Below are 22,350 nucleotides of genomic sequence, written 5' to 3' on the forward strand. Positions count from 1 at the left end.
GCAAATACTGCCTGAAGTAGAATTCTGACAGCCTTGAAATGTGAAGGCAAACAAAGTCTGCATCAAAGGGCACTTCAACTAAGACAGAATTCATGGCTGACCAGACATAAAAATAGCAGTGTGTACGCTCTGTGCAAAACATAATGAACTGCACCTGGTAGTAGTAGCCATTTTTTCCTTTTTTATCCAGGTAGTAAGCTCCGTTCGAGTCTTTTTTGAGATCATATTTGTTGGAGTCTACAAGCTGCAGGCAATCATCTACGATTGGGCACTTAATTTCTAATATGCTCTGTGTCCCAACTAAGCCATCTGGGCTTGCCGAAAGAAATGGGTGTGTGGCGCTAACAACTGTGCCACAACGTTCAACATGGACACCGTTTTGATTTTCAAACATCCGTCTGGCAACAGGCTCAAACCTTTGCCCATGACTTGTTGCCTTGTTGCCCCTAAACTGACTGAAAAGGCATGACTTGACGAAATTATCTGGCGGAGTGTCTTTTTTCCTTGGAACTTTCGACACATTGGAAGCGGTGAGACGCAACTTACGGCTAGCTTCCCAAAGCTTTCCAGTCTGCTGGCGTGTGAGCTCCATGAGTCTTAACCTAACGGGTTCTTTAAAGTTTACCCATTTGCTGTAGAAGTCTGAGCATGTCTCGCACACCAACAGGTCGTCTTCGTCCTCATGTGAACCATGAGTGAGCTTGGGCACGGTTTCCGTAAGATTATTTTTAGCATGCACACTAGTGGAGATTTTTGCAGTTACAGCCTGGTGGAGGAGACTCCCTTTTATGTCAAGAAGGGGTGCTATTGTGGACTGCTGCATCTCTCCCACATATTGCTCGTGAGTCTCATATCGCTTTGTAGTAAGCTTCTTCCCTTCATGCTGCAGGTCGTTGAATTCCTTTCGTAGCCTAAAGTCCATGGCATCTATCTGTGCTGGTGTAACATTCCTCTTCGTGCCCTGGTTCCACTTTGCACTCCTGTCAGTGCAGCTCTCCCCGGTCAGACCTTTTCGGCTGGCGAATTCGATCTTCCATAGTACTGCCCCTTGTCGTACGAGAAAAGAGGGGGAAAAAACAAGTTGTCAATTAAAAGCAACCTGTGGCGACGATGAATACACTGCTCCATGTGCAAATAAGTCTGTATTGGTGGGGCCCAGGACAGAGAACACACACTATGCTGACTGGTGGCGTGGTGGTATAGAACTAGTTATTGAATGTCAACGTTGATACTCATAACTTTAAATCATGTGATACTCAATAAACAATTATGACATCTACATACATGAGAAGACAAAACAATCCTTGAAACAGAACTCAAGACCTACGATACTTTCGCACTCATTTCTGCACAATCTTCTTTTCGTTTCTCAATGTATTAGACAAAGATATATGATATATCCAGCATAACACATCAGGTTTAGCAATGACGTTGCATGCCGCATATGCAGATTATAAACGATATAAATAAATAACTATAAAATAAATATAAGTATAATAATTAAAATAAATCTGCAGCTAGCATAGGTCATATTACTCTCAACGGTGGCTACGATGCAAGAAAAACTAATTGTTAACAATAAGCTGCAGCTGTGTGGCAAGCGTTTAAGTAATTTTAAGGAACAGCGGTCAGTGCAAGTAAAACTAATGACTGCACTTACCTACGTGGCTGCACACGGTCGTCAATCCGACCTTGCAGGAGCACGACCCGGTCCAGATACGGCAATCATTTCCTATGCAAACCCATGTTTCATATGGCCGGTCAGAGTCAGCTTGCGAAGGAGAGACTTTCCCTTTTATGAAGCATGTCCCTTTGTCAGCCTGGCAAACGAGGAGCTGACCCACTTTACCGCTTATTACGTAGTTATATGAGTCTAAGCTCTTGATGGCTTGGACGTCCTCCAGGTCGCAGGCTTTTGTTTTCAGCAGATAATACGTAATGTGGTTTTCCTGCAGGGAGGGCCAGAGTTTCATATCGTCTTTCCATTCGTTGGCCGCGAGGGAAAGAGGATGCGGCAGAACACGGTCGCCTACGGTGAGGAAGCAAAAAATAAATAAATAAATAAAACGTTAATTGCAATATCGTCATACATGAAAGCACACAGAACAAAGCTCTGGCGGCAAACTTCATTGGGTGAGTTTGTGCCTCTAAATCAATTAACAGGATGACATTGATAGCAGACAGAGCAATGCATGGTCATTGGGTGAAGAATGGCTTCCCTATCGGCCGCACTCATCTTAGCAGCGAACTTTTGCGATAAGGCTCTTAAAGTACCGTAACGCATCTCCAACATCCTACACGCTAAATAAATATCTAGTATTTGAAGAGTTATTATGCCACACAACAAAAGTCGTAATTTATCTCGCGTGCTTTCCTTGCGTTATATCGCCCCGTGCCTGGTACTTCCAAGTCACGAGTGGCATGGGCTCTATCGGCGCGTTTAGCATTTTGGATAGGAATGTGGCGAGCGCCGAGCTTTAAAAATTCCGCTCGGCGTTACACTCCTTTACACATCGGATTATACATTACCAAATGAGAGGCTTTCGCTACATGTAAAACCCCATATGGCGCATACCCGCATATCCCGGACTTCGATATGGAGGTATGCGCCACACGTGATCGGGTATATGCATTTCCATGAAGCCAGGTGACATTTTTGCCATCCGCAGCGACGGCGGGTTTTCGAAAAAGCCATTGTCAACACTTTAAAGGACACCTCCGCATAAGACACATAAAAGTTTCGTCTTAAAACTGCTGGGGATTTACGTGCCAGAACAACGATGTGATTATGATGCACGCCGTAGTGGACGGTTCCGAAAATTTCGACCACCTGTGGTTCCTTAACGTGCACTGACATCGCACAGTACACGGGCTTCTATCATTTCGCCTCCATTTAAATGCGACTGCCGCGGCCGGGATAGAATCCGCGTATTTCGCGTCAGCAGCCGAACACCGTAACCACGGCTCCAACGCGGCGGCGCCGAGCAATGAGTTTTCAAGAAATGAAACGCTAGGAAACCAGATCATGATTATTGTTACGGTAGATGGGCTCCCCAAGTATTTTTTTTTTCAAGCAAGCGTGCTTTGGTCACGTATCGCGTAGCCAACGAGGCTATTAGAGGAGCTTTCAGAGGCGGTTCAAAAGAAAACAAACAGTGCTTCGCGGCAATATTGTTAGCTTCATCGCATCCATCACTCTGTAACTTTACACGAGGTGTGAAACGCATTTCTAAAACCGCTACCCTGTTTGGATAAGTTTGTCGAGGTAGGAATGAAATCTAGTCTTACACCTTGTGAGTTTTACTTTTGTAAACAACTAAAGCTTCGCCACAACACCGTGTCATGTCACTGCAAAGGCTCTGACAGCGCACAGCGACGTTACATGCAGCTGTAGCATGCTTATTGGCCCTAATTATCTAGCACCATGGCTGCCACTTGCCAGAACACTCAATCTAACCAAATATATCGTTTTACGACGCGCGAAAACCAATGCATACGTCTTCCGCAAACGAAAATGCGTCGCCCTCATTGCGACAGTGATACCGCGAAACTTTACAAAAGTCAAGCGTGTCCTCGATCCGACGCGTGTTCTACTACGTTCGTCATGCGTACAAAATGCAGAAGTGAAATGAGCATGCACTTACCAATTTTAAGCGTCAACGGTCCGCTTGAAGAGGAATTCATTGCCACCGCTCCTGCTTCCGCCAGTGCAGCGATTCGCGTTGCCCGCAGTCCACAGCCAGAGCTCGCATCGCGGCGCCACCGTCGCGAGAAAATGGCGGCGCCCTAGAACGGCTGCGAATTCAAGTCTATATGGTGCCAGGAAAGAAGTTGCTTCGCGTGCGGCGTCCCGCCATGTTGCCTCCGCGTATTGCTAGAACATTGCGCGAGAATTTCCAACGCTACGCTAGACCTTGCTGTCGCTTTCAATGCTTCACCCAAGAGCGAAACTGTTATATACATATATTGGTCTCACATCATCATCTGTGTTTTATATTACTCGTCTACGAAACTTTACAATTGTTCGTGCTCCTAGATTGACTATAGCTTTGTTTACGTCTATTTTGTTTGTGCTTTATTGTTTTTTTTTTTGTTTGCCGTGCGTCGCGCTAGGCAACCTTGTGACACCACCTATAATGGCGCCAACTTCTACAGTTTATCTGATTAGATTATAGGATTTTAGAAAAGGACAACTGGCGGTGAAACAAAGTGCATATTTTTCTTGAAAATTTTCATAACGCTACCTTTACACCAATATAGCGATAAAAAAGGTAAACATTAAAGCCCGCGCATGTCTTGCTTTTACTTACTGTAAGAGCGCCACTCCATTATAAAAATGTGAGAATGCGTACTTTTAAGAACGTTGCCATTTTAATGTGCTTAGGCCTGTCTCGTGCAGTCGGACGCTACGCCCCAATGGCTACAATGGTTTGTTCTCAAGTCCGCTGCGCTATACAGCAACGCTAAATCAGGTTTCAATAGTTTCAGTATAATTCAGGAACCCCACTTGTATTTGTTTCTCAGAAGAAAATGTTGTAACTACGGGTGAAATTAACAGGATAAATTACAACTTTCGTTTTTAATTTTTAAGTTTAAGCGCGGAGCCTCTATTCGTCGGCGTGACGTCACAAACTTCACTTTAGGCTCGCGATGCTTAGACCGCTTTAATGAAATACGATAATATAACAAGAGTTGGCTAGCCCAAGTCCTTGGTTCTCTCAGAGGGCAATGAAGTTTTTCTTTATTATAATAAATTTGTTAACTAGTGCCGAGTAGACACTGTAGGATCTTGTGAGGTCATCTGTATTTAGCTGGTACGGAGACTTTTGTGTGACGCCACCACTTGTTTCTTGCTTCTGCGTCTTTTCCGGTTTGACTGTAAGTTAGTAAGTTAACATCCTTAAAGGGACAGACAACCGCTCAGAACATGAATTGAGATACCCCTGCGCATGGAAAGATCGTATATCGTATTGGCTAGAACGGGCCCTGTTTTTCTCATTAAACGTGGATTTATATTTTTAATTCTTCACTAAAAGTCGTGAAAAACGACCTTTGGCGCCCCATGCGGCAAAAACATGAACCTATTTAAGAGGTCAACCACGTGACCTTCTACCAGTGTACGCGGTTCCTGGTCTGTTTATTAGTATTGATATGCAGTACAATTGTTTTCTGTCATAAGTTTTTTTTTAACTTACAATGTGCAGGTAGGCCTTCGTTTGTAGTGAGTAGAAAAGTCGCGCTGCCTTCGCCTTCGTTTTCAATGACTTGGCTTGGCTCGTCTATCGACTGAATAACGACGACGGGGGCCAGCCAGCCATGACATAGGCGTGTACTTGGGAAAAACGTGGTGCAGCTGTAAGAAAGGTCTGTACAGCAACGCAAACTTACTGTACCCGCCTATTTACATTTAAAAGTGGCTGGAAAGGTGACAATATAGGTGGTTAACCAGTTGCACTTCCTCCAGTGAAAGCAGGACGATGGGCGGCTTTCAAAATTTGCGAGGCGGGCTATCGGCATCGCTATCACTTCTCAGAGTTGCTGGAGGAGGGACTCTTAGTTTTTTAGAGGCTGTTCAGGTCGAAAAATTCTGCTTACAAAATATTCACGAACTTTTGGAAGTAACCGCTGCAGGTGTGAACACTACCGAGGATGAGCTTTTCGTTGCGCCATAAAAAAATGGGTCCATAAATATCGGTTGTCAGCCCCTTTAATCGCCAACTAGATTAATCCTTTCTGGACAAACAGTTGATAGGATTCATGTCATGTGCCGCAGAGACAGTTTCAATGTGTTGTAAAGCTTTGATATGTTAGGCGGTAAATTATTATCCAAACCAACGCGCTTTTGCTGGAACCTAATTTTGCCAATGTATATCTTTGGATAGGTTTAAAATAATAAACTATTATGCATTGCATTTTCGTATATTTAAGCGACAAACTCTTGCTATTGATTTTGACCTGTTCGCAACATGAAGGGCCTGACTCTTGAATGGCCGGCTGTTCGAGTAACGTGTGCGAGAAACGGAAAGCCAAAAGTTGGAAAAGAAAGCGCAAGAGGGCAACAAGAAAGTAAGTGAAACGTAAAATTCATGCGGCTGAACACCGAGATCGACGCACAAGCAGCAACAGCAACTGCATAACTATTAGTGCTTTTCTAGTGGTAAGCGCCCGTATTATTCACTTTTATGAAGATCGGAACTAGCACTGCAGCAGGACTAACTGTTGGGCTAGGCGCTCGGTCCTGTTGGCTGGAAAACTAACCGCGAATAAATTAGATAAAGAAATATGACACAGAGGAGCCCTACAGCACTCGTCAAAAGCGCCCTCAGCACTATATCATGATGGACACGTGAGAAGACAAACATGAAAAAAAAAATATTATGCAGGACTTTTACTCCGTAAGCAACACTGTCATATTAACCTAGCGTGAATAATTCGTCAGTAGCCTGTAACGCTGACTAATAAACTCAATAAGCCTCCTAGGAGCGTAGATCACTATAGTCAAGCATTCATAATAGTTTCTTGGCTACGCCCTTAACCATCATTGTGTTGTAAATCAATAGTAGATTAGAATTAATTATTTGTTTTAGTTCGCACGAACTTACTATTTTGCGAACTCTACACAAAATTACCTATCCCGAGTAAGTTATCCCATTTTTATTTTTTTTTAATGGTAAGGACATGAGAAAAAAACATGGCAAAATTCGAATTATCTATAGCAAAGGAAATACTGAGAGCATAGATACGCCATTAGCCTCCAAATATATATATATATATATATATATATATATATATATATATATATATATATTATTCGCCACTATAGGCTGCCATATTTTCTATTGAAAGAGGCTTTTTTGTGGAGACTAATGGCGTATCGATGCTCTCAGTATTTCGTTTGCTATATATATATATATATATATATATATATATATATATATATTTCGAGGCACGCTCGTGACGTGGCGTCAAAGTCAATAGAAATTTAGGTGCCATTTCGCTGCTCCAGGCGACAGACGCCGGCTTTATCACTCGTTGGGCCATTTGAGGCTTTCGCGTCAAAACACTTGTCACTGAAATCAAAGTCCTTTCACGGGGTTGCAGCGATATGTGTAGATGTGAAGGCAACGCGCGGCGTACAAAAAGAAATATGTAAACAAGGAAATGGTGAAACAAACGCGCATTTTGTGAAGTAACGCCATCAACGTGGATATAACATTGGTACCGACAGAATGCAGATAAATATCGTGCTTCTACGGTTATTGTTACTCCTGGTCAGATGTTTCTTAGAATTATAAGGATCCTATCGCACCACGTTGTATATACGCGTTCATAAATGTGACAAAGTGATGATTATTAAGCGTTCATTCTTATGCATCTTATATTCAGGCTTGATTGCGGCGATGCTACACTGGCTCGATAGGACTCCAGTGCCGACAAGACGTGTCGGCAGAACGTGTCGCTGAGGGACATTTTGTCATACAAGGCCGACAACGACGCCGACGCTGCCGGCGATAGCCAGTCGGCGCAGTGCGTTGCATTTAGGCTCCCTAAGTTTTCGTGCCGACAACGCCGAGTGTGCCGACCGTCATTCGCCCGGCTTTTCCGCTGGCCATAATGGACAAACGGCAAAGATGAAAGCTCGGATTACCTCAAAACACATCGATGGATGCACTGACAGTGCAACGCACGATTACTGGGATTCGTTAATTTCGAGCACTTGTGTCTACATTGTGACGACTTTCTGCACACTAAACCTGCATCGGATCAGTCGTGGGCAGTGATGAGGTAACACCACTTCTAAACGTACGACAAAAAAATGGGAACGAACAAAATAAATTAAGCAACGATGAAACGAACGTTGCGAACCATCCCACCAAGGCCATGGAGCGGTGACAGTGCTTCTGTCATCGCTATCTCGTCTCCCTTTACACGGAAGTCATGTTCAGCTTCCGGCAACAGTCGAAGTCTAGGGTTTCTCCGAGTTCCTCTTTGTGAGCTTTAGTACCAAAGGGGAGAAAATAAAATCAAAAGAAAGACACGAAAAAATTCTACCTTTCCTTTGAAGTGTTCTTGAGCGCACTTTGAAACTCCCTTAGATTCTGTGTCTGCAGCAGAATGAAAAGAAAAGGAGGACGTCAAAATACAGAAAGTGCCTTTATCATTTTGATGGAGTTCACAGTCGATCATCTAGTAAAAAGAAGAAAGAAGTTTGACGTAGGCAATATTGAAGAGATCCAATAATAGCAGATATCATTTTTTTTTCTTTTTTTCTTTGGCTGCCGTGCTAGAATCGAATGTAGTCCCGGGCTCGCCCAAGGCTGTTCCTTTCCTACGTAGTGGCTACGTCATTGTGTTTAACATTTTAAAGCATTGTCAACACGAGTATTAAAAATCGGTGTCGCCTGCTTAATAAAAAAAAATTAAGAAGAATGTATAGAGGAGTGACGTATTCAAGTTACGGAAACGGATTATCAACTGTATACTTTACGCGTAGTCAAGTCAACTATTTCTCAGTCCCTAGTCGCAGTTTTATTTCTTTTTTTTTTTTTTGTTCGAAAGCTAAGCTCTGTATCGTGTTACCCGGGAGAACTAGGAACTTTAGTCAAAATCTAAAATGTTGAGTGGGCACGCTTCTTCACTTTTCGCCAGAATACGGACGGGCGCAGGCTTCTCTTTCTTAAATTATAAGCCGAGGAATAAGGATTATAAACAGGGATAAGGTGCCTCAGAAAGGCTGGCCAACGTTTCGATAGGAGGACCTATCCAGATAGGTCCTCCTGTCGAAACGTTGGCCAGCCTTTCTGAGGCACCTTATCCCTGTTTATAATCCTTATTCCTCGTGTGCTACTCCATTAGTCACCCATCTTTTTTTGATTTTAAATTATAACCAGTCACTCTAATAGAAAAAAATTAATAAAGCAGGTTTTGAATGTCCTCGATGAGAGGAAGTAATCGGTTACTGCAAGCAACATTTGCTCGTTTGTTAAATTATGCAAAATGTTAACAGGATGCTAAATTCAGTGCATGCCTCATGAAATACACAAGGAGGGAGTCATAATGTGTCATATAAGATTAGTGGAAAAGTCTGGCGCCGCTGTCTGGGTACGCCGCCAGTATGGCTGCGAGTGAACTTGTCGATTCCTGATTAACGCGCTTAGAGACCAATTTTGACTGAAAATTTGTGGTAAGCCATCGATCAGTCTCCCTTATCCTCTTATTCCTATCGTTCTACAGTTTTCAGAACATTACAAGAGAAAATATTTCTTCACAATATAAAAAAGAAATCTATCGCACGGTTAGTATTGCTTAGGGAATAGAATGTGGGTATGAAAAGCTATCTAAGCTGCCACGACTGTTTTATGTCATCGAAATTATGAACGTAAAACACTCACCGGCTCTAACGAACTGTTGTTACGTTAGAACCACAATGTACGGTTAAGGCAGCCTGGATGTGCTTTGTCAACCAATTGTCACGCCACATCGCGGGAGAAAAATTAACGTATCATTATATCCGCTATTCGCGCGATGACCGAACGACTGCAGCGCCAGATTTTCCTCCTAGTGTTGCTAGTACGAAACTCCGGAGGCGGCTTCAGAGAAGGCCTACTATGCTGGACCCCGTTTGTGCGTATGCGCATGTATGTACGTACGCACCCAAGTCGCATCCGTGCGGTACGGGCTTCTGTCCACTAGCGAAGAGCACGGCGACTGCGGCGACAACCGAGCAAGTCCAGAAGCGGGTCGTTCCGCCGTGCCGACACATGGCGCAGCCGAGAGCAGCACCGACACCGCCGTCGTTGCCGGCCTATCGGCGCCGCACCGTTGCTTCCCCGCCTCGCTGCGCGTTCTTGAAAGGAAACAGAAAAGACGCGACGCGCCGACGATGCAGGCGTAGTGAGGCCTAAGCGGTCGCGCGCATGCGCACACAGAGCTGTTTTTGGAGGCGGTGGTTCCTGCGTTACGTCTTACCCCTCGCGGTTTGCGAAGTTTCTAAAAGCCACGTCATCTCTTATTTTCGTTTACACTCCCGAGTCGTACATCCCGAACACACTTGTTAGGACACTGTCGCACGTTGTTTTGCGCTGCCCTTACGCGTGTTGCCGCAAACGCCGCTGTAAATTCGCGATTGTGATCGTCCCTTTATCAGCGTCGCTCCCTCCATGTTTCCCTCTCCGCCGATTTCACCCCCCCCCTCTCTCCTATGCTCTCCTGAAATGTCTGGCCTCTTCCCTCCTCGCTCGCCCACAGTGAATTCCTCTTTATACCGCGCATTTCTTACTTCCTCTCGTTATTTCCCGGAATTTCAATTTTCTACCTTTCACGCCGTCTATCCTCAGCGTCGTTACGATGTCGTTCAGCGTTGAATGCTCGATGCATTTCTGCTCTCCACATTGTCGCGCAGCCGTGATTTACTGTCTCGCCGTTCGCATTTTCAACTTGCCCCCCGTTGTGTTGCTCTTTAGTTGGCCCGTCACTCGCATTTGTGCTTCTCTCCTCAGCCCTTACAGCTCAATGCATGCTCTCCTTATCAAGTTGGTCGCTGCTCTCCTCGTTGTCAGAGAGAGAGAGAGAGAGAGAGAGAGAGAGCCCGCTGCAAGAGGAGATAAAGAGAGAGAGAGAGAGAAAAGAAGAGCTTCAGACCCTTCGAAGAATCGCTGCCTGGTCCTCCCATTGAATCGTCTCTCCATCGTATGCGACGTTTCAAAAGTGGCTCTCTGGGACGCGTCTGTCAGAGCGATCCTTACGTCGGATCGCGGGCAATTTACGAACGTCAGGTGCGAACTCTTCCCGCAGCGCTAGCAGCGTGCACACGCACGCACGTACACCGGGTTTCACAATCAGCACGGATCTCGGGAGCCACTCGGAGCATCGCGAGGCGGCATATATGGGCCGAACGGAGGCTCTTACGCGCGCCCTGGTCCGACGTTCGCTTCGCCTGCACCGTGTTTAATCTGTCTTTGCGCGGCGATGCGCAGAATCCACCGAGTGAAGCGGAAAAGATCAAACATGTGCTTTCGCGCAAAGGAAAAAAAAAAAAAAACCGACGGTTGCGTTTATTTCTTTGATTCGCGCGTGGCGCTCGAAGCAGGGAGTCAGAGTACCCCATCTTCTCGTCCTGAAGCATCGAATGTCTCGAAAGGGATTTCGCAAATTGCGAATGGATGACAGTGAGATGAACGGCTTTTAAGATATACGTCTCGCCGCGCTCTAACAAAAAGTTAGAAAAGCACGCCGGAACCTGATGCTTCCGTTGGAATTCTGAATACTGCAAACGTTCATAATAGCACAGCAACGATGAGATAGATCCATGTGTGGTGTACGTCGAAATGTAGTAGAAAAGAAGAAGCGTAAGAAAGTAAACACGGAGACAGATGCCCTCATTCCTCATGAGTGTATCTGATACATGCGTGATAGCATAACATGGAAGAGGCAAAGTGTCTTGTCGAGCTTCTGCATCTCCAAATTAATGCAACGTACCTTTTACCAAGTCCTATAGATAAAGCCCTGTCTCAACACATAAACATTACATTGCATAATGCACGTCTTCCGGACTCTCGACATCAAAAGTCACCCCTTCATTTGATCCACTTTCCGAGTACAGACCGACATCCCTGCCTTTACTTTGAAAGAAATGGATCATCATGTTTCTATAACTCACAGAAACCTCTTTAGGCTCTATTCGTGAACAGTTTTCACGGTCGCTATCTTGAAGAGAAAAATGGCGCCGCGGTGGCAATCACGCATCTCTGGCTGCATTGGAAACAATTCTACAAGTATCTTTCGTCCATTGACTTGTTTGTGGTTTTGTTCAGGTCCCAGACTTAATGGTTATGAGCTGCCATGTCTAGTGGTCATGTTTATATAACGGCCTGTTGTGTAGGTTTGTCTGATTGTCTTTCCTTTTGCTTTTAGGTTCCGCGCAGTCGCTCTGTCGGCTTCACCGGAAATACATATGTGCTCTGCGTGGTAATCAACTCCCCCACCCCCCAGCACACACACAGAAATACGTAAATAAAGCGACATTCTCCTCAATGTCACCTAATAAATTCATTTTCTCTATGTGCTTACATTCATGTCTTTAGAATTTCAACTGGGCGTTTCGGCCACACTCCCGCTCCAAAGCTTGCAAGGATAGCTACGTTGTATCCAGCAGACCCGTTTTGGCGACGCCATACGGTACATGTGCCAGTCTGTTCGAGTCGAGAGAAGCAAGAGCCCCGGGTATCAACTTAAAAAGAAAAAAAAAAAGACAAGAGGCGAAGAAACCCTTTCTGTTGTGTCTGTCACAGCACCAGAACAAAACGCCGCTTTCATTTACTTTCTGTCTGCTCAGGCAAATAACATCACTCTCAACCTCTGTCGTGCACATGCAAGTCCACCGCGAACAGGCACTCTCTGAATGCGCAATTTCTATGCCCTATTAATCATTACCTTCTTTTTTTTTCAACGTGTATAGCCATCCCCTTTTCGTCTGAACCAGATGTTTCTAGCGTGGAGCATGAAACTTTCTCCAAGAGAGAGAGAGAGAGAGAGAGAGACACAGGAAGAACTGGATCCAGATAGAGGAGATAAAGGCGGCGCGTTAGGCTTGAGGGTCCTCACGCGTGCTGCTTTTACGACGTAGTTTGGCGCATTTTCGGGCTTTCTGGCATTTTTTTATCATTATGCGCTTCAGGCCGACGCGAAAGCGTATACGTGCCGCTTCTACCCCCTAATGAAGAAAAAAAAAAGAAAGAAAAAAAGAAATCCGGAATGAGAAACAGCATACGCCAGTATAGAAAAGTACGCAGTGTCTGCGCTGGTTTATATCCAGCTTGTTTTCTGTTTGCGGGAAATCAAAGCTTTCTTGCCCTTCGCTCTAATATAACAGCCAACGCAGCTTGAACGACGCGCACATCTTGAAGCCGAGAAACACGAGAAAAAGAGCGCAGCAGTCTTTCCCGCTCGCGAGAATAACGCAAGAAAGCCAGGGCGCGGCAAGAGCCGCACGGAAGTTTTTATGCCCGGGATTCACGGAACGTAGCGTGATTCTTGATATGCGCGGCAGCTTCGCGGGCGCATACACGCAGTTGATTCCTGGCCGCGTTTGCAGGACCAGAGGGCAGATGCAGGAGGTATTGCGTGGCATTTTCTCAGAAGCTGTGCGCTGCTGCTGCTCTGGTCTCGAATAAGGCAGACGGTAGATAAGGTAATGGAAGAAGAGTATAAGCGCGCGTGTAGAGTCGGCTCTCGCAGAGCGCGGAGACAGACCACGCCAAAATCACGAGTGAACAGGATAATATTACAGCCAGTGCCAGGCGCCCATGTATAGCCCCGTTCTTGCACCATTTTTTTTCTTCTCCTCTCCCTTCTACAGACTGTTTCCTGGCGTTAGCACTCCGAGAAATAATTTTGGCAACACTGAAGTCTTCCTAGGCTAATTTTATTAACTATACTTGAGTGTTGCCTTTGCCGATGAACGACGATGAACATCTTCAAGGTTTCCGTTTACGAACAAAGATCGACGTAATCTACCGCGAGGCTTTCTCTGTTCTCCTTCCAGCCCCACGCCGAGTCGGTCTTGAACTACACTTTTATCACTGTAACGTACGTCTTTCAAATGTCCATGCACTCATACTTTGATGTACCGCTGAGCCTAACATGCAACACCTCAGCACTAGACAACGTTATACTGGAGAAGAAACAAGGGTAACCACTATGTTGCAGCCATAGTTCTCAAGGAATAGTCAGGAGTTCGCCTTCAGTCACGTCATTACGTTGTGCGCGACATTAAATGACTTTTCGTCACCCTTCCTTCCCCCTTTAACGTTTACAAGCCCGAAAAAAAAATCCTTGCAACATGGCGAGGTGGCAGCATTACACAAACGTATACTTAAGGCTACAGGACAACCGCTGACATTAATGTAATCCTTCAGCTGAAAAAAAAGGAGATGTACTATTATATACAAATATGAAAAGAACGAAAGGAGCGACTGTATCTGGATTGACATGGGGCACGACAAAGCATATATGTACTCTCGGTAATTTGCACGTGCTGACAAAGAGTTTGAATGCCTTGCCAGCAGCTGCAAATGACTACGAGTCAAAACTTTGCGATGTGCAGTAACAATAGTGACCCCCTATTACGCTTCGTTCCTTCTGTTTTGAACAAGCAATTCCATTATTTTCAATAAACTGATTAGTGTAGAGTCCAGCACCTGTCCTGTTTCTTCGTGCCTTCCGTATGGAGAGGGAGAGAGAGGGATAAAGGGAGAGGCAGAGAGCTGATCGAGCCATATGGCAAGAACCCGTTTGACAGGCTGCACTGGCGGCAGGGGAAAAATGGGGTTAAATATTAAGCAGGAGAGACAGTTCACAACTAGGCGTTCCGTGTACGTCTGTAGCGCTGCCTTATCACCACGAAGGTTAATCTTTTCGGGCAGTTTTCTGTTGGAGTTGAGCCGGCCATTTAACGCGTAGGACAGATAGATAACTGTTTGTCTACTAAAGTTACAGAATAGGTGTCAAGAGAAGGGAAGCGCAGTCGATGTCATCGGTGTAATGAAGTCAGGAAATTTGCAGGCAGAAAATGTTGCCAGCTAACGAGACAAGTCTAATGGAGATCGCTGGGAGACGCCTTCGTCGTGCAGCGGCTATAAAATAAGCGAATGATGATGGTGATAATGTGACTACAAGAACGGCGACGACGATGATGATGGCTCTTACAAGACTCATCCCAGCGGAGTGCCTATACTTTATCCGCACAAAGGACCGCACAAAGAGCGATGGAACGAAAAATGTTCGCAGTAACGTTAAGAGACAGGAAGAGAGCGGTGTGGATCGAAGAGCAAACGGGGATAGCTGATATTCTAGCTGGCATTAAGAGAAAAAAAGATGGCGCTGGGCAGGCCATGTAATGCGCAAGATAGATAACCGGTGGGCCATTAGAGTCACAGAATGGGTGCCAAGAGAAGGGAAGCGCAGTCGAGGACGGCAGAAAACAAGGTGGGGTGATGAAGTTAGGAAATTTGCGGGTGGGAATTGTAATCGGCTAGCGCAAGACAGGGGTAATATACATCACAGTGGACACAGAAATAGGATGATGCGTTATCCCAATCGCGTGCCAGAGTCGCCGCAAACCACGGTCGCTAGAATGCGCAAAAGAAGTGGGCCCTCGCCTGTTGCGCGGCGACGCGGTGACATCCGCAGAGGCCGTTGATCGCTCCTTATTCATGAGCACGCACCGCCACCGCCTGGCGCCCCGACGGCATCTGTGCTAACGGGGCGTCGTGGAGAAAATCGATTGGGACACTGACACAGCGAGCGGGTGTCTCGGGCAGTTAGGTTTAATTATAAATTTCCTCGGTAGCGGTTGGCAACGCTCCGCAGGTGCTGGCTGGCGACGTTGACAGAGAGAGCAGCGGCGGGAGCGTCAGCACCGAAGTGCGCTATTCACTCTTTCCGAAACAAAGTGCGCTGCTACACGTCAAACGAATAGTTCGTTGTGACGATCGATTCGCTTATGACTTTCGGAGTGGTTTACGCTCTGCATCTTGATCACCGATCGACTGCTGCTACAAACTTGAACCGCAGCGACACCGTATACGGGAAAGAAACGCGAATGTCAAACGAAAGGGAGACGCGCTATGCATACTTCAAGTGTCTTTAATTTTGCGCGGTATTGTATTGCTCTAATAGGAAACTGCGTCAACCGCTGCTTCTTTGTGTATGACATGCCGCTGCGATTGGGTAAAGTTGTGTCACGCGATAAAATGGCCGTTCTTCCGTCACCCGTGTCATTGTTTCCCGCTGCATAATTTGTTGCCTTTCCCGGTTTCAACTAGGAGAGTTGAAAGGAAGAGCCTTAAATTATATCCAAGTGTTTCTTAATCAGGTAACTGTTTTTTTCTGCCTTTCAAAGCCCTAAGCAAACTAATGCTTCGCTACTGGTTCTCTTCTTTTCTGAACTTTTGCACATGTAGATTGTATCATTATCGTGGCGTTCACCAAAAACTGTCTATGTTGTACTGCTACGGACTTGTACGTATAGCTGGCCATTACTACAAGATTTGCCAATGTATGTCAAATATTTTTTTTGTTCATTCTGGCAAGGACAGTGTATTCTTCTATGCGTGTTCATTAACGCGTACGTTATTTGTTTCGCTTGCCTAGAAGTTTCTTTTCGAGCCTTCGTTTACACCGCCGTAAAATATAATCTACCATGGGCAACATATTACGTTTAGCTGTAAAAAAAAAAAAAAAGCAGGGTATTTGTGTTTCTGTAGAAGCCACATAAAGCTCGCCACGCACATAGCGGTAGCACTTCGCTGCCACGCGTCACCCAAACAGTTTTTATTACAACGACCTGTCTTCTATGAAACTCTTAGGAGAAAATAGACATAAATTTCCTTTGTATAGGCTGGACGACTTGGCTTGTATAGCCGAGTCACCAAAGAGAACACGTTTGTCGAAGTGGCCCGAGGAAAACTCTTAACAGTCACACCGCGAGCCATTGTTTCCGGAAAAGAAGAAAACAGCGGGATTTTATTTCTTCATTTCTTTTGCTCTTATTCATATGCCTGAGCAGTGTGTTTGGATTGCGGGCTCGCTGGCCCTAAAGAAGTCTACCTTTCTCTTTCGCCATAATAATAATAAAAAAATACAAGGAAAGTGAAAAAAAGTAAAGGACAGTAGTGAAATTTACCGTAAGGTCTGCACACAACGCTGAACGAACCGACAAAGATGTTCGTCGTCAGGGACGTTCATTGAATGTGCGCCCAGAGTCCACTTCGTACAGACGGTTCCCGTAACTGCATAGCAGGGACTGTTTAAACGGGCTAAGTCGCAAGATCAAAGTCGGTGGGTGCTAAGTTAGCGTTGCAAAAGAAGGCAAGACAAAAAAAAAAATACAAAGCAACGAATCTGTTTTACGCGCCAATGCAGTCCTGGCAAACAAACTACAAAACGGGCCGTGAACAACGTTCAGCGTTGCGTACATAAACCGATTCCTTTCTCATTTGCATAAGCCCGCCATTGTGACTGGGCTTGAGAAGATCAAATACTTTTCGCCATTGAAAGAAAAGAAAAACGAAAAGAAAAGAAAATAAAAGAAAGGTGAGTCTGCTGAAGTTTCTGCCTGCATAACGCAGGATATGAGCTGCTCCCTGGGGTATTTTTTTTTTCTATTTCGCGCTCCTGTCTGGGAACCCTCGTTTTCTGTGTGCAAAAGAACGGTATAACTTTGGTGAGTGCTTAAAATAAAAGAAAAGATTGCACATGGATATATAGTTGCAATAATACAGCCAGTTGATTTCCACCCACAATAAATATATAAAGTGAAAAAAAAAAACTGACGAGGACAAGGTTTATGACAGCACTTCCGTCTTGCCCTTCTCTTCTATTTTTTATCACTCGGTATATTCATCGTTAACATAAATCGTGCATGTAAGAAAAGCAAGCGACAATCCTTCGCACCGACCACAGCTTAAAAGTTAAAGCATATTACTGCCGTGCCAGTGCTCATAGATTCATTTTTTTTTTCAAGAAACAATACACGAGTGGAACTGCTGACCGCAGGATATTGTTAGCACACGACACCCGTTGTTCTTCTGTCTTCTGCTTCAGTATTTATTATAGCACTTATGAAATTGTGCTCATTAACGACCCTGCTTATGACTGTATATATTCCTGCCCTAATGTGACTACTTTTCGTGCTCTTTTTACTCTCTTTGCTCCCATGAATTACGCCCTATACGCGTGATGTTTTTTTTTTCATGTCCACGCCGCAGTGCTTCAAGTTGTATTAAGAAGCATGATGTCTTTGTATCCAGCTGTCTGACTTACATGTGAAAACATGCTTTGTATAGTTTGTGTGCTTTGTATAACGACGACGGCATGATGAGTTATATTACGAAGTTGGAATGATCACGATCGAACGAACACTACTGCATCACCACCACGAGCACATACCCAAGGCCCCCAGATGTTACCCAGTTACGCAACTTGGTCCACTGTGTCGGCGTCAGAGATTAGATAGAAAGATAGACAGATAGATAGATAGATAGATAGATAGATAGATAGATAGATAGATAGATAGATAGATAGATAGGTTAAAACGGCTGAAAAGAAAAGTGGCAACGAAACACTATTGTTGGAAATTCGATCATCACGAATTAAAACAGAGAGAAACAAATGATCATGAAAGTACTAAACGGCACACGCGCATGATGAAATCGTGGGAATATATAGAAAAGAAAAAGAAAAAAAGAAAACTAACTTATTTTTCTGCTCACAAAAGAGTGGCGAGAAAGACAAAGGGAGTAGCATTTATTTGAGGAAAAGTAGAGAGGACGACCTCAGGCAACGGTCCTCGAAGTCTGCCAACCTAGCAGCATGTGTGAGATCTGGCCTGGCACTGAGACATGCTCCGCGTGCCGGAATCTAGCGATGAAAGAATATGCTTGCAGCGCTGGCTCAAATAAACAGCCTGAGCTTGCTCCCCTCAAACAGAAGACAATAGCGTAATTAGGCTGCGCTCACCATTATGTTGATGGATGGATGGATGGAATAAACTTTATTGAGTCCTGCAGATCGTGACTCATCACGAAGCGGCGTCATCACGAAGGCTCGTTGATGGCGGGCTGACACTAGAAATTAGAAATTAACTCCGTGCCTCATTCATATTACATATAACGTCTTCGTGCAAAGGTTTCTGCGTCTGTTTTCTTTTTATTTTTTTTTCATGTGCGTCTGTATGTGGCAGCCGTGTCTATACGCCGTTGACTAGAAAGTAACCAAACTGCAGTCACTGTTTCTTTGAGACACCCGATGCCTTGCAATGACACATTCGAATGCAACCGATTTGGATTCACACACTTACATTTATCGGAATTGCGTACGCGGCGCGAGAAAAATAAGTGAAAACGCTTGTAAATCTCCAATACTTTAACTTGTAGTGCTTCAGTGAGATGGGCGTAAAGAATTTAGATGCACGCACGTGTTCTCGTAAGGAATAATTTGCTAAACCACAACACCTTGTGTCCATAAGATGTTCTTCGGAAGTAGGTAATACGCGACGATGCAAGATTAGCTAATAGTTGACGCAAATATACGCCTGAACACAAAGGGCAGCGTTGATTTAAGGCTGGTATTGACTTGCCCACTGCTTTAGTGTACTGACTATGCGAATGACTTAGGCACGTATTCGACGGCCACATTTTGTGCCCAGGGTGCAAAGCTATAAGAATATAAAGGTTTCATAATTTTGTCGTATGGTAAAAGTATGTTAGCTCTCTTCCATCTTGTCGAACACGTCTTTTCGAGAATGTGCTGCCATTTATGGACTTCGGACTGTTTGCGAGGCGTCACTGTTACAATGATTCGACATAAAAAACCTATGGATGGTGACATAGATCGTATACCCTTCCCATAAAGAATCTTATATAGCATATTGATGGGCTCTATTTCAAAAATACCAATATAACAAAGATTTCTGGCGTATAGCCCTGACGTCACAGCCATGCCCGGCCTAGTCATAAAATACGTCGATGCCATGGTAGGAGCTGCTGTCGTTACGAAACACTCGACCTTGCTGGGACGACACGACATTGGATCGCAATACAAAAAGTTTCCCTCATCATGCTCTGAGATGACGACAAAATTGGCCATGAGAATAATATAGTCGTTACGACATATAAACATTCCTGTAGTGATCTTCAACATACTCCTGTGTTCGACGTTTGATTTAACCTTGACGGGAAGTAACTCGCCTAAATAATGGAGCACCGCTGGCAAAATGAAAGGAGAGCGTTAAGGGAAACTAATCTCGCTGAGAGTGATGAACGTTCATGTACGCACTTTCACGGAGGTCGTTGTTTCTCCTCTCCCGATGCCCGACGCAAAGTGCACCAGCCGCAGAGCGGCGGCCGTTCGATCGGCGAATGATTGCGCGAATAGCGAAAATGACCGGGTTGTAAAGAAATATGGGCTTTGGGGAAAAAAAGGAGCGAGAGTGATGGGCTAGAGCCTCTCTCTCTCCTATACATCGCAGCAGTCATAAAGTTACCACGTCCGCCGCAGATGCTGTGACAGATGCAGCTGTCTCGAAGAGAAAGGCTCCGTAAGTAGTGGCGCTGAATGCGGCAGCTGCGACGCGCATCGATGCGTCTGTGCTCCTGCGTGCGAGTGCCATTTTCGACCGCTCTATGAGGAAGGCCCGAGAGGAGAGATGCTTTTACCGGCGGCATACCAGATGAACAGCGGTTGTGTGATGCGATAGATGCGAAGTGAAAAGTTGGGTGAATGTGGTAAAATGTCCCAGATAGGCTGGCCGACGTTTCGATAGCAGTGGCCTAGAGTGACGTCATACGTCGTCGCTGTGAGCGGCGGTTACCCTACTAACCTCTCAAAACTAACACGCCAAGGATGACAAGCGTGCATTTGACAAAAATAGCCCCCCTATCGAAACCTCGGCCAGCCTAGCTGAGGCACTTTACCCGGGCTCCATCGAACCTTTATTCCACAGCGTGTTTATCTCTGTCGGCTGCCATCTAGACTTAAGCGAAGTGAAGAGTATGGGTGTGTTCCAATACTCGCCTCAAGGCCGTTTCACATGGCGCGATTGGGGCGAAAAAAATCGTTCTGTCGCGCACGTCGCAGAGCGATTTTCGCTGGCAGCTTTCACATGAGTCTTTGACCGCGCGATTTCCGTCTCAGCGACGCGCAAGGTTGCTCCCTGCTCACAAAGTATCCATGCCTGCATCGTTAAATAAAAATAACACGGAAACTAGTCAAATATTACAATTTCATGTTAGTTTTCTTGAAAATAGAATATTACACAATTTTTCAGCCTTTAAACGCGTTGAGACTGCGATCGCTTAGTCCGCAGTTGCGGCTAGTGAACATGCTGCACAAACCGCATAAGCGTGCGGCGTGGTGGGGTGGTTTTGTTTTGTACACTCTAGTTGTGTTGTTGCGGTGCGATGGAAGCCACAACTCTTCTCCTGGAGGAGTATTTGCCTCTCCAAAAGAAGTAGCTACTATTAAGTGTGCAAGTGCCTGGCACGGTTTTTAGCAAAGACGTTGACGACGGCGACGATCGTGAGGGTACGTGCCGTATGTTGAAGGCGGAGTCAGCTCCCGACCTGGATAGCATGGAGCTTCTCCTTTTAATTGAATTGTGCGAGCTGGAGAAAACAAAAATTGTTCATGAAGCTCCTGAGCCACAGGCGCTGGTGGGTACGCTTTGTTAAAACATCATTGAAACTGGTGCGCGACATTGCTCCGCCGAGCTTCCAACACGCGGTAAAACAGGAAAGTGCCTATTTCGATGGCGTTTGCTGTTACGTCACGTTGCTCCACCCACATCGCGCCGAGAAATTGCAGCATGTTGGAATCCCGTCGCGGAGAGCCTGCGACGTCGCGGCGGTCGCTGAGCGACGGAATTCGCTGTGTCGCTGCGTGAAAATCGCGCCATGTGAAACGGCCTTTAGACGGCTAAATAGACAGCTAAGTGGACGGCGGCCATCATAAGTCTCGTTCCTATTCTCACGAAGATGTCAAAGTAGACAGCATCGCGAAGACAGCATCGAAGTCAAGAACGATGCAGGCTACTTTCCGGTCTAAACAAGATGGCGACTGAGCAGGGCGCTTAGAAACTCGACGGTAAGGTTGTCTGCGGACACAAAAACGTAGAGACGCTTTTCTATACCCTTAATGTAAGTCACAAAATCTTATTCATAGGTTCGCAGGCGAAAATACTTAAAATACAGAACTAATGTGTGCTTTTCTGAACTTTGTTTTCGTCGCCGCGAGGTGGCGTCACGTCGCAGAAGCGTCTTCCAGACGGCTCGAAACGCATTCCATTACTTGTCCTCGAAGCTGTCTTGGCTGTCTTCGTAGACGTCAAAGAAGACTGTCTACGATGATAGAAAGAATTGGAACACAGCCTATGTTGAACTGGATTATAGGTGGGTTTATCCAGAACGAAATGCATGGGGGGAGCACAAAGGCTATGTTTCAATATTCGCCGTAAACGGCAAAGTAGACCACTAAGCGGACTGCGGCGATCCCAAGTCTGGTTTCGATTCTGACGGAGACGTCAAATAAGACAGCTTCGCGATGACAGCATCCGAGTCAAAAACGCTACAGACTACGTTTATTTCCAAACAAGATTGCGACTGAGCAGGAAGCTTGGACACTAGGCCGAGAGGTCGTGAGCGCACAAAAAGAAAAGAAAGAAAGAAAGAAAAGAGGAAAAAAAAGGTTGTCACAGTTTCACCTGAAAGGCGAAGCATCAATTGCGATAGCAAATTTGTAGAGAGCTATACAGAGTAATGATAATAGCTTTATCAGCTGTATAAACTTGGGCAT

The 22,350-nt window shown here is 45.3% G+C and overlaps 1 protein-coding gene across 2 annotated transcripts in view; it reads right to left on the bottom strand.

Moving 5' to 3' along the window:
- LOC119440246 (uncharacterized) overlaps window positions 1-19,920 on the bottom strand; it is a 54,056-nt gene extending 34,136 nt beyond the window's left edge. Inside the window, exons 1-3 of one of the 2 annotated variants that reach the window (XM_049661495.1) lie at window positions 19,823-19,920; window positions 9,655-9,834; window positions 8,053-8,105 (exon numbers count right to left, since the gene is read on the bottom strand). In XM_049661495.1, coding sequence (XP_049517452.1) covers window positions 8,053-8,105; window positions 9,655-9,763 — 162 coding nt within the window. In that variant the 5' untranslated portion in view covers window positions 9,764-9,834; window positions 19,823-19,920. The remainder of the gene's footprint in view (window positions 1-8,052; window positions 8,106-9,654; window positions 9,835-19,822) is intronic. The other variant, XM_049661494.1, reaches the window with a different exon arrangement.
- Between the last annotated feature and the right edge of the window lie 2,430 nt (window positions 19,921-22,350).

The sequence above is a fragment of the Dermacentor silvarum genome, chromosome 2 (genome assembly GCF_013339745.2).
Source record: "Dermacentor silvarum isolate Dsil-2018 chromosome 2, BIME_Dsil_1.4, whole genome shotgun sequence".
In the NCBI taxonomy this organism is placed as follows: Eukaryota; Metazoa; Arthropoda; class Arachnida; order Ixodida; family Ixodidae; genus Dermacentor; species Dermacentor silvarum.